Source organism: Molossus molossus, unplaced genomic scaffold (genome assembly GCF_014108415.1).
Source record: "Molossus molossus isolate mMolMol1 unplaced genomic scaffold, mMolMol1.p scaffold_m16_p_1, whole genome shotgun sequence".
Lineage (NCBI taxonomy): Eukaryota > Metazoa > Chordata > Mammalia > Chiroptera > Molossidae > Molossus > Molossus molossus.
The window spans coordinates 187,417,708-187,430,443 of record NW_023425344.1 but is presented as its reverse complement, the minus strand read 5'-3'; the positions used below and the strand labels follow the sequence as shown (position 1 = coordinate 187,430,443).

The 12,736-nt window shown below is 37.4% G+C and overlaps 1 protein-coding gene across 2 annotated transcripts in view; it reads left to right on the top strand.

Annotated features, from left to right (window-relative positions):
• The window catches only part of SECISBP2L (SECIS binding protein 2 like), a 65,368-nt gene that overhangs the window by 15,668 nt on the left and 36,964 nt on the right, over positions 1 to 12,736 (top strand). For both annotated transcript variants that reach the window (XM_036262623.1, XM_036262615.1), the window contains exons 5-7: positions 3,471 to 3,700; positions 3,989 to 4,013; positions 4,358 to 4,473. In XM_036262623.1, coding sequence (XP_036118516.1) covers positions 3,471 to 3,700; positions 3,989 to 4,013; positions 4,358 to 4,473 — 371 coding nt within the window. The remainder of the gene's footprint in view (positions 1 to 3,470; positions 3,701 to 3,988; positions 4,014 to 4,357; positions 4,474 to 12,736) is intronic.

Below are 12,736 nucleotides of genomic sequence, written 5' to 3'. Positions count from 1 at the left end.
CTATTATAGGACAATTTAAAAAAAATCTAAATATTATGTTGATGCAGGATGATTTGATATTGCAAATGTAGTTTTTCCCTAAGTCTGAGATTGAATGCAGTTCCAGTGAAAATTCCAGTGGAAATTTTTTGGGGAACTTGATAAGCTAATTATAAAATAAAGGAGTACTGGTCTGAGAAGAGTACTTTTTCTCTGGATATCAAGACCTAGTAATAAAAAAGTATATATTATAAAGCTGTAGTTTATAAGGCATTGTGATTTTTACTTGGGGACAGACAAAGAAAAGAATGCTACAGAGGGATAGCATAGTAATAAATCTAGCTCAGGCCAGTAGCTCAGTTGGTTAGAGCATTGTCCCAGCATGCCAAGATTGTGGGTTTTGATGCCGTCAGGGCACATGCAAGAATCGACCAATGGCCCTGGCCAGTTTGGCTCAGCGGTAGAAATGAATACATAAATAAGTGGAACAATAAGTGAGTGTTTTTTTCTCTCTCTCTCAAATCCATCAACAAAAAAATAAAAGAAACACACACACACGACCTAGTAAGCCATCTTAATTCCTATTGGCTTATACAGAAATATAGTCTACTAAATGCAGTATACAAAAATTAAACAGAGAGCCCCAAAATAGTCACATATATGTAGAAACACATATTAAAAAATGACAGAAATAGCCAGGTTCCTAACTTGTACCTGATGAAGATCTATTCCAGATGGATTAAGGATTAAATGGGAAAACCACATGTAGAAGAAAATATAGGCAGATATTTTTTTGACTGCAGGGAGAGAACTCTGTACAATTCAGAATTTCTGTTTATCAAATGTAAGTGAAAGAACAAACTACAAACTTGGAAAAGATTTTTACTATGCATATAACTGACAATTTATATGAATCAATAAGAAGCTGATCCCACCTTACCCTCAGTGCCTCTAGGACACAGTGCCAAGGGGCTGAAACAGTTCGACAGAACTATTGGAATTTTTCCTTTGATCCAGTTGTCCCAATTCTGTGAATGTATCCAAATAGAATCTTTCCATGGAAAGAAAAGGGACTGTTTGATTAAAGATACACAACAAGCCCTGGCCGGTTTGGCTCAGCGGTTAGAGCGTCTGCCCGTGGTCCAGAGAGACCTGGGTTCGGTTACTGCTAAGGGCACGTACCTTGGTTGCAATTTGTCCCCAGCCCCAGTTGGGTTGTGCGGGAGGCAGCCACTTGATGTGTCCCTTTCACGTTGATGTTTCTCTCTCTCTCTCCCTCCTTCTCTATCTGAACAAAAATGGAAAAGTGTCCTCGAATGAGGATTAAAAAAAAAAAAAAGAATTTAACATATAAGAAAAAATATAGCTAAAGATGCACAACAAAAACACTGAAAATCTCCCAATGTCCAGTAATAGCTAACAAGTCTAGAGAAGGTCAGGACATCCGCTCAATGGAATAATATACAGTCTTCTTACATTATAATTATGAAGAACATGTACATACTTTTATTTTGTTTTGTTTTTGTTTTTATTTTTATTTTATTCCTCACCTGCGGATACTTTTCTGTTTATCATCAGATAGAGTGGGAGGGAGGGAGGGAGAGACAGAGACAGAGAGGAACATTAGTGTGATAGAGCCACATCGACTGGCTGCCTCCTGCACTACCTGACCCTACCTGGGCCGGGGACACCGCAGCTAAGGTACATGCCCTTGACTGGAATCGAACTTGCAACTCATTGGTCCGCAGGCTGATGCTCTAACTGCTGAGCCAAATTGGCCAAGACCATATACATTTAAACAGCACTACTGAAAATTATATTGAGGCTGTATAAAAATTATGTGTGGCCAGAAATGTAGGGAAAAGAAAATTTACAGTTGGTTGTGTTAGTAGGAGATTGTTAGGGTTTTTTATGTTTGTTTGTTTGTTTTTTAATGTCCTTGATTACAATTTGTGAAATATAAAAATAAGAAAAAAGACATCTGAGTAGAAAAATAGGTAGAAATCAGGCAATCCAAAAGTAAAATTAAAAAATATTTTACAGAAGGAAAACATTAGTGGCTAAAAGTATCAGTAGAGATATTCAACCTCAATTTTAAGCAGGAAAATCCAAATTAAAATTTACAAGAAACTATTTTTTTATACCCAACAATTGGCAAAAATTATAACCTAGAAGACAGTATCAAGTATTTAGTGAATATGTGGACCAGTGGGGGATACTTATATCTTGCTGTTGGAATGTAAACTGTTTTGCCCATCTTTGAAAATGATTTTACATTACCAAGTAAAGTTTAATATGTGTATCTTCTAGGCCCAGCAGTATTTACCTTAGAGAAACTTTCACATGCACACATATGCATTAATTTGTCTGTGTAAGAATGCTTATAGCAGTATTGTTTAATAGCAAAACCCCCAAACAACCCAAGTGTCCCATCAGTGGTGCAAAGGATGAGTACATAAGTGTAGTTACACACAGGCATTCTAGATTCCAGTGACATGAAGGAATTACAGCCACATGCATCAGAATCTCAAAACCGGTGTTGAAGGGGTGGTGGGGTGGGAAGCAAGTCACAGGAAAATATGGACAACACAATTTTATTTTTATAAAGTTAAAATTACAAGAGTACATCATTTATGTTTTAGGTATACAAAAATTTGTGGTAAATCTATTTTTTAAAGTGAAGGAATAATAAACACAGTATTCAGAATAGAGGATAACCTCTGAGAGAGGAAGAGGATGCAGTGGTAAAGGGGGTATGCATTGGGCCTCAAAGGATTGGTGATGTTCTTTCTTAAGTGAGTAATGGAGGGTTGTTTTCATATTTTAATTAAACTAATATTTTATTCTCTCTCTTTTTAAAAGTATGTTTTTATTGATTTTTTTTTTTTTTTTTTAGTGGAAGGGCGAGAGAGAAACATCACTGTGAAGAGAAACATTGATTGGCTGCCTCCTGCACGCCCCTTACTGGGGATTGAACCCGCAACCCGGTCATGTGCCCTGACCGGGACCTCTCAGTCCATGGGATGCTGCTCAGTCCATTGAGCCACACCGGGCTGGGCTATATTATTCTCTTCATAATAAACATGTTATAAACCAGCTTGTCAGGAATATCTTTTCAAAAAGTTTTCACCATTTACAAAATTTGATGTTTTTTTTTTTTTTTTTTAATCCTCACCCGAGGACATTTCTCAATATTTTGTTCAGATAGAGTGGGAGAGAGAGAGAGAAACATCGACGTGAAAGGGGCACATCGAGTGGTTGCCACCCACATGACCCAACCAGGGCCGGGGACAAACTGCAACTGAGGTACATGCCCTTAGCGGGAACTGAACCCTGGTCTCTCTGGACCGCAGGCCGATGATCTAACTGCTGAGCCAAACCGGCCAGGGCCAAAATTTGATGTTTTATTTTCTTCAACCTTAGTGGTAATTTAACAAGAATTTCACAACTTGGTCCTCACAGAGAGCTGTCACACTTTTCTTGCCTTGCAGATTTCCCATCAGATATTGCTAACAAGTCTCTCTCAGAGAGCTCTGCCACAATGCTCTGGAAGTCCAAAGGCAGGAGGAGAAGAGCGTCCCACCCCACTGCCGAATCCTCTAGTGAGCAGGGAGCTAGTGAAGCTGATATTGACAGTGATAGTGGCTACTGCAGTCCCAAACATGGCAACAACCAGCCCGCTGCAGGGGCTTTACGAAATCCTGATTCTAGCACCATGAATGTATGTAACATTGCTTTGATTTCTTTATCAGTCATCTATGTCAGTAGCATTCTTGTGTCCTCTGCTAAAGCTTAAGTATCTATTTTCATGAACAATTCCTATAGTTAATAAGATGGTTACAAATGCTTTGTATATTTTATTATTAATATGAAACATACTCATTTATGGAGAAGTATTTTTTGTAAGATTGTAATAAGTGTCCTTACACTAGATTATGAAACATTTTGCATGGTATATGCTATTGATTTTGAAGTGGAAAATAATTGTCTTTTTTGTTTCTGTTTTTAGCATGTGGAATCATCTATATGTACAGGTACTAATTTTTCTGCATAGTATTTTTGCTATACTTTCTTCTTTGTCCATGTCAAAGTTTTGCTTTTAAGCGTGAAGCTTGCTGATGTTGCAAAAATTAGAAATCTTCCAAAAAAATTCAAGTTAAATTAAGAGTACAGTCATGCTGATAAAATTGAGAAAATGCCAGCCGGAAGTATTCTGCAGATGACATTTATATAACTAAGAACTGGAATACCACTTACAATTTGTAGAAAATTTTCCACTATTTCTTTATAGTGACTGAATTTTAGTACGTAAAGTTGAGCAATTTAAGTTTTGGCATCTTTTATAAGTAAATCATATTTTAAATCTCATTTGTTACAGGTAGTGTAAATTGGTCCAATGTAACTTGCCAGGCAACTCAGAAAAAACCTTGGATGGAAAAAAATCAGACATTTTCTAGAGGTGGAAGGCAGACTGAACAAAGAAATAATTCACAGGTAATTTGAATTAGGTTGGACAAACCTGATTAGTATGAGATGAATTATTATAGATGGCATAGTGGTTTTTGAAGTTTCAGTGTCCTTAATTTTTAGAGATGCATGTTGAATTATTTAAAAGTAAAATATACCTGTAAGTTTAAAATGGCTTAGCCAGTAAAATTATTTAAGTAATAAAATAAAATGGGAAAATGTTGAAAGTAGGTGGTGTTCATATATGGGCGCATGTGGTACCATTCTCTATTTTTCTATATTTAAGAAATATATTTGGATATTTCATAATTTTTTAAATTTTTTTTTCCTTTATTGATTTTAGAGAGAGAGGAAGAGAGAGGGAGAGAGACATAGAAACATCGATGAGAGAGAACATCAACTGGCCGCCTCCTGCATGCCCACAACCTGGGCATGTGTCTTGTCTGGGAATCGAATTGGTGACCTCTTGGTGCATGGGTCGATGCTCAGCCACTGATCCACTGGCTGGTTGGATATTTTATAATTTTAAAATAGAAAAAATATCCCTCAATCTTACTTCACCTGACTTATCCATATAAAATTTTTAAAGAATTTTAATGCCTTAAATATTGATTCTTTGAACTTCAGGCAGGACTGCAGCCTTGACCGTGTGACTTTGCTTGGCTATAAACACCATAAGCCACACTCTGCTTGTTGCAGTGCCACAGTGATGACTGCCTCTTCATAATGTGGCCAGATTGGGCAGCTTCCTGTTCTTGGGGAGCAGGATCTAGCCATAGTAGGGCAGTGGAAGTTATATACTGCCACAAACTTCCAGTGATTGTCTTCCTGCATTGGTTGTTGATGAAATCAGGGGGTCGTAGATTAGTCAGTATTTTTCCTTTTCAACTTTTAGATAGACTTCCTGGTTTCCTTAAATCTAGTCAAGGAAGTTGCTAACCGATTAAATAGATCAAATACTTGCCTGTTTTCGCCTTCCTAAAATGAAGTATTCAGATGTACCCTAACTTTAATTAGAGTGTCAGGAAACCAAGAGGAATAATGTCCTCTTCATTATTGTTGTTGCAAAAATGAGCCATTATTTGTGGCAGGCTTGGGAAGCAGTCTAGCTTTATTTGATTAAAAAACAAAAGAGTTAAAATAAGAATTGTTTAAATCGATTAGATAAACAAAATCTATAAAATATTTAGTCAAGTACTGAAATTTTATGTTGAATTGTGTCTGCTAGACCTGCCAATTTTGCTGCCTCAGTACTCACTCACTACTGTACTGTTACTTTGGTATCAGTAGCACACTATTGAGGGAGTAATACTGATATGGAAAAAACATTTTCTTTTCTTCCTGAAAACTGGTGAGACATGGTGAAAGAACAAAAAAAAGAAAAAGAAAATTATGAAAATACATACAGTATATTTTGTTTATTTTGAATTTCTCTTCATTCCAAAAGAACTGGAGATAGATGTTAAAGAAGGTGTTTTCTACTTCTGATGCTTTGTTATACTTTTCTTAAGCATGTATTTGTCTGATTTTTGACATGCAGAATCTTTTTTTTTCTTTTAACTCAAAATATTTTCCTCTTTTTTTGCAATTTCTGATTACTTTTAGGCTTAAAAAGTCTCTCAGAAATCAAATACTCACTTTTATTTTCTGCTATGCTTTTTTTTTTTTATCAACTAATGTTTTAAAACGTCTTAAAGTCCAAGATTGATTTTGATGTATGGTACAGTGTAATGATGTAGATTTTCAAAGTAGTTAACCAGTTGTCATAACTTTGTAGTCCATTCTGTTCTCTGATTTGCGCTGCTCTTTTACTCATTTGCTAATTTCTTACATCTTAAGTGCTATCTCTGGGCTGTTTTATTCCACTTATCAGAAATTTGCGCCTGTACCATGCATGCTATTTTAACTATCATGCAGTGATTTTTAATATGCTTACCAGTGTTTTAACATTTGAAAAGGCATGTTCTTTCTGTACCTTGATAAAGTTTTGATTCTAAATGATGGACAGAATCTAAAAACTTAATTTAAAAAATGGTTTTATTTTGTGAATAGGTTGAAAAATGAGAGAGATTAAAATGGTTGTACAAAATCTCATTTTTATTTTTTTCGCATAGTTTTATTTCTGTTACAGATGTTTCTCCTTTTTTACCCCATTGACACCCTCCTCCCCATCTCCCCCGCCCTGTCCCCAGCTTTGTTGTCCATGTCCATTGGTTATGCATACATGCATATAAGTTCTGTGGTTTATCTCTTCCCACCCCCCACCACCCCCTCTTCTGAGGGTTGTCAGTCTGTACCCTACTTCAGTATTTCTGGGTCTACCCTATTCCTCAGACTGTTATATTCATTATATTCCATATATAAGTGAGATCATGTGGTATTTGTCTTTTTCTGCTTGGCTTGTTTCACTTAGGATAATACTTTCCAGGTCCCTCCATGCCATCTCAAAGGAAAAGATCTTTCTTACAGCTGCATAGTACTCCATTGTGTATGTGTACCACAGCTTTTTTATCCATTCGTCTATTGATGGACACTTGGGCTATTTCCCGATCTTAGCTATTGTAAATAGTGCTGCTATGAACATGGGGGTACATATAGTCTTTCTGATTGGTGTTTCAGGCTTCTTAGGGTATATTCCTAGAAGCAGGATTACTGGGTCAAATGCAGATCACTTTTTAATTTTTTGAGGTAACGCCATATTGTTTTCCATAGTGGCTGCACCAGTCTGCATTCCCACCAGCAGTGCAGAAGAGTCCCCTTTTCTCCACACCCTTGCCAACACTTGTTTGATGATTTGTTGATGGCGGCCATTCTGACAGGTGTGAGGTGATACCTCATTGTTGTTTTAATTTGCATCTCTCTGATGATTATTGATGTAGAGCATTTCTTCATATGTCTCTTGGCCATTTGTATGTCCTGTTTGGAGAGGTGTCTATTCAGCTCCTCTGCCCATTTTTTAATTGGGTTCTTTGTCTTCCTTTTGTTGAGTTGTATGAGTACTCCATGTATTTTGGAAATTAACCCCTTATCTGATGTATCATTGTCAATGATGTTCTCCCATACAGTGGGCTGCCTTTCCAATTTGATGGTTTCTTTTGCTGTGCAGAAGATTTTGAGTTTGATGTAGTCCCATGTGTTCATTTTTTCCTTTGTTTCTGTTGCCTTAGGTGATGTATCAGTGAAAATTCTGCTCTGTATGATGTCCGAAATTTTGTGGCCTGCATTTTCTTCTAGAATTTTTATGGATTCACGGGTCACATTTAAGTCTTTTATCCATTTTGAGTTTATTTTTGTGTAAGTTGATGGTCTAGTTTCATTTTTCTGCATGTAGCTATCCAGTTTTCCCAACACCACTCATTAAAGAGGCTGTCTTTACTCCACTGTATGCTCTTGCCACCTTTGTTAAATATTAATTGAGCATATTGCCTTGGGTCCATTTCTGGGTTCTCTTAGTCTGTTCCACTGGTCTATGTGCCTGTTCTTGTGCCAGTACCAAGCTGTTTTGATTACAGTCGCTTTGTAGTATAACCTGATATCTGGTATTGTGATCCCACCTACTTTGTCTTTCTTTTTCAAAATTGCTGTAGCTATTCGGGGTCTTTTTTGGTTCCATATGAACTTTTGAAGTATTTGTTCTAGTACTGTGAAATATGTCATTGGTATTTTGATGGGGATTGCATTGAATCTATAAATTTCTTTGGGTAGTATGGACATTTTAATGATATTAATTCTTCCAATCCATGAACAAGGTATGTGCTTCCACTTTTTTATATCTTCCTCTATTTCTTTTTTCCATGTCGTGTAGTTTATTGCAAATAGGTCCTTTACTTCTTTGGTTAAGTTCATTCCTAGGTATCTTAATTTTTTTGCTGCAATGGTAAATGGGATTGTTTTTTCAGTTTCTCTTTCTGGTGTATAAGAATGCCGTCGATTTCTTGATGTTAATTTTGTGTCCTGCTACTTTGCCAAATTCATTTATTAAGTCTAGTAGATTTTTGATGGAGTCTTTAGGGTTTTCTATGTATAATAGCATGTCATCTGCAAATAATGATAGTTTAACTTCCTCCTTTCCAATTTGGATTCCTTTTATTTTTTCTTCATATCTGATTGCGGTGGCTAAGACTTCCAGTACTATGTTAAATAAGAGTGGCGAAAGTGGACATTCCTGACTTGTTCCTGTTCTTACGGGAAATTCTTTTAGTTTCTGTCCATTGAGTATGATGTTGGCTGTAGGTATTTCATATGTGGCCTTTATTATGTCGAGGTATAATCCCTCTATTCCCACATTGCTGAGCGTTTTTATCAGAAATGGATGCTGGATTTTTGTCGAATGCTTTTTCAGTGTCTATTGATATGATCATGTGGTTTTTATTCTTCATTTTGTTTATGTGGTGTATCACATTTATTGATTTGCGAATATTGTACCAGCCTTGCATCCCTGGGATGAATCCCACTTGGTCATGGTGAATACTTTTTTTGATGTATTGCTGGATTTGATTTGCTAGTATTTTGTTCAGAATTTTGGCGTCTATGTTCATCAAGGATATTGGCCTGTAGTTTTCTTTCTTTGTAGTGTCTTTTTCTGGTTTTGGAATTAGAATTATGCTGGCTTCATAAAAGGAGTTTGGAAGTCTTCCTTCTTCTTGAATTTTTTGAAATAGATTGAGGAGAATGGGTGTTTGTTCTTCTTTGAATGTTTGATAAAACTTCCCTGAAAAGCCATCTGGGCCTGGGCTTTTGTTTGCTGGGAGAGTCTTGATTACCTCTTCGATTTCCTCAGTTGTTATTGGTCTGTTCAAGTTTTCTATCTCTTCCTGGTCCAGTTTTGGGAGACTGTGTGTTTCTAGAAATTTGTCCATTTTGATTAGATTGTCGAATTTATTGCCATATAATTGTTCATAGTAGCTGTTAACGATCTTTTGTATTTCTGTGGTGTCAGTTGTTATTTCTTCTCTTTCATTTCTGATTTTGTGCATTCAGGTTCTCTCTCTTTGTTTCTTGGTGAGTCTAGCTAAGGGTCCATCAATCTTGTTTATCTTTTCAAAAAACCAGCTCTTTGTTTCATTGATCCTTTGAATTATTTTTTTGGACTCTATGTCATTGATTTCTGCTCTGCTCTTTACTGTTTCCTTCCTTCTACTTGCTCTGGGGTTTTCTTTTTGTTTGCTTTCTAATTCTCTAAGTTGTGAGGTTAGACAGTCAATTAGAAGTTTTTCTTGTATCTTGAGGTATGCCTGTAGTACTATGAACTTCCCTCTCAGAACTGCTTTTGCTGCATCCCATAGATTTTGTGTTGTTGTGTGTTCATTTTCATTGGTTTCCAGGAAGTTTTTAATTTCTTCCTTGATCTCCTCGGTAACCCATTCATTCTTTAATAACATGCTGTTTAGCCTTTATCTGTTCAAATGTCTTTGCATGTTCTTGTTGTAATTGATTTCTAGTTTCATGCCATTGTGATCTGAGAAGATGCTTGATATGATTTCAATCTTCTTGAACTTGTAGAGATTTAGTTTGTATCCTATCATGTGGTCTATCTTTGAGAATGTCCCATGTGCACTTGAGAAGAATGTGAATTCTGTAGTTTTGGGGTGTAATTCTCTGTAGATATCTATTAGATCCATTTGGTCTAGTGCTTCGTTTAGAGTCTCTGTTTCCTTGCTAATTTTTTGTCTAGAGGATCTATCCAGTGGTGTCAACGGGGTGTTGACGTCCCCTGCTATGATTGTATTGCTGCCGATTTCTCCTTTGAAGTCCTTCAGAAGATTTTAAATATATTTTGATGCTCTTATATTGGGTGTGTATATGTTTATCAAGGTTATATCTTCCTGTTGGATAGATCCTTTCAATATTATGCAGTGGCCTTCTTTGTCTCTAGTTATGGTCTTCATTTTGAAATCTATTTTATCAGATATGAGTATTGCTACCCCAGCTTTTTTTGCTTTTTGTTTGCTTGGAAAAATTTTTTCCATCCCTTCACTTTCAACCTATGTGAGTCTTTGTTGTGAGGTGGGTTTCTTGTAAACAACATATAGATGAGTCATGCTTTCTTATCCAATCAGCTACTCTGTGTCTTTTTATTGGAGCATTCAGTCCATTTACATTTAAGGTGATAATTGATATGTACTTATTTATTGCCATTTTTATTTAGTTTGGTTATATTTTTCTTCCTATTTCTTCTACTAATTACAGCAGTCCTATTTACATTTTTTTAAGTTCTGGTTTGATACTATTGTATTCCCTTAGCCTTTTTTTTTTTTTTTCTGGGAAACTCTTTATTTGACCTTCTATTTTGAATGACAGCCTTGCTGGGTAGAGTCGTCTTGGATTCAGATCCTTGTTTTTCATGACCTTGATTATTTCATGCCATTCCCTTCTGGCCTGTAGTGTTTCTTGTGAGAAGTCAGCTGAGAGCCTTATAAGGTTTCCTTTGTAGGTAACCTGTTGCTTATCTCTTGCTGCTTTTAGGATTCTCTCTTTGTCTTTAATTTTTGGCATTTTAATTACTATGTGTCTTGGTGTGGGCCTGTTTGGGATCTTCTTACTTGGGACTCTCTGTGCTTCTTGAACTTGAATGACTTCTTTTTTCACCAAATTAGGGAAGTTTTCTGCCACTATTTCTTTGAATATGTTCTCTAACCCTTGCTCATTTTCTTCTTCTTCGGGGACTCCTATGATGTGAATATTATTACGTTTCCAGTTGTCCCACAGTTCTCTTAAGCTGTCTTTCTGTTTTGTAATCGTTTTTTTCCTTTTGGTTTTCTGATTGGTTGATTTTTTTTCTACCCCGTCTTCTGATTCGCTGATCCGGTCCTCAGCTTCCTCTACTCTGCTCTTTAGACCTTCCAATGTGTTCTTTATTTGTGATATATCACTCTTGATGTCTTCTGGTGGTTTTTAATTTTCAATTGGTTTATTTTCAGCATCTCTATGTCCTTACTCATGCTGTTGAGCTTTCTCCAGATCATGGCTCTGAATTCTAGCTCTGTTAACATGCCTAACTGCTCCACATTGATATCATTTTTGGTGAAGGTTTCTTGTTCTTTCATTTGGCTTTTGTTTCTGTGTTTCACCATTTTGGCTATCACAGTGGGCTTTGGAGCCTGCCAAATTTTCCCTGTTGGTGTTGGTGTTCTGCCGTTTGTGGCTCCCTCTCCTGGGTTTGGATGAGCGAGGGAGGACCCATGTTAAACACCACTGTCAAGTCTTACTTTCCTGGTTAGAGTTGCTAGCCCAGGAATGGTACTGTTATCCTCTAGCTTTTTGCCCGGAGGCTAGCAATCCTGGTTACTTGAAGAGTTTTGGGTTGTTAGTTGATTGAAAAACTCCCTCAGCTGCTCAGCATAAAGGGATTTCCGGAGGGTGGGGCAGATGCTGGTTGATAATGAGCTGCAATTTGCAATTCAGTGGCCCACAGGGTGGGGTTGGATCTTTGAGGGAGGGGCTGCTGCCTCTCCCCAGAGCCCTGGGAAGGAGCAATATGGCCACCGACATGTGTGCCTGCAGCTCAGCAAAAGCTCTGAGTGCCCTCCAAATCCCAAGTGTCCCCACACAGTTCCAGCCCAGTCTGCCCTCCGTCTTCTGGAGCCCATGGTGAGTGGCTGTGGATATTTTAGCCTCTGTCCTGGCTCTGCCCTGTGGAACCACTTGGGAATTTAGCCCCAGGCCGCTGCTCCCAGCTAAGGCCGCTGCCGAGCTGCTGACCTTGGGCTCCCAGCCCCTATCTCACGCCTTCATAATCCTACCGGGATCGAGTCAATTTCCCTGGTTATATGGTCCTCGCAAGCTGCTTTTCGGTTGCTTTTTCCTGTGGATTTGTCTGTGTTTTAGTTATAATTCCAGTTTGGTCCTGGGAGACGGTCTGTGTAGCTTCCATTCACTCCGCTGCCATTTTGGAATCTCCCCCAAAATCTCATGTTTACCAGTCTCCCCATCTTCGCCTCTTTCCTATATCTGCCCCTATCTCGAGATAAAAAAGGTTATACAGTGAAAAATCTTACTTTCACTCCTGTCTCCCCTTGTCGTCTTCTCTTCCCTGTATGTGTCCCTTATATCTGTTCCGCTTTGATTAGTATCTTGTGTATTTTCCCAAACTTTCTTCTTGTAATTATAAGTAAATGTAAGTATGTATCTTATGTTTTATCCACTCTGTTCTGTGCTCTCCTTTCATCACTTAACAATGTATCTTGGAGACATTTCCATATTATATGGAGGGCTTCCACACTTTTATTTTTTAATAGTTCCTAGTGTTGTATGGATATATCTTTGTTGATTTCTATAGTTCTGTCTATGG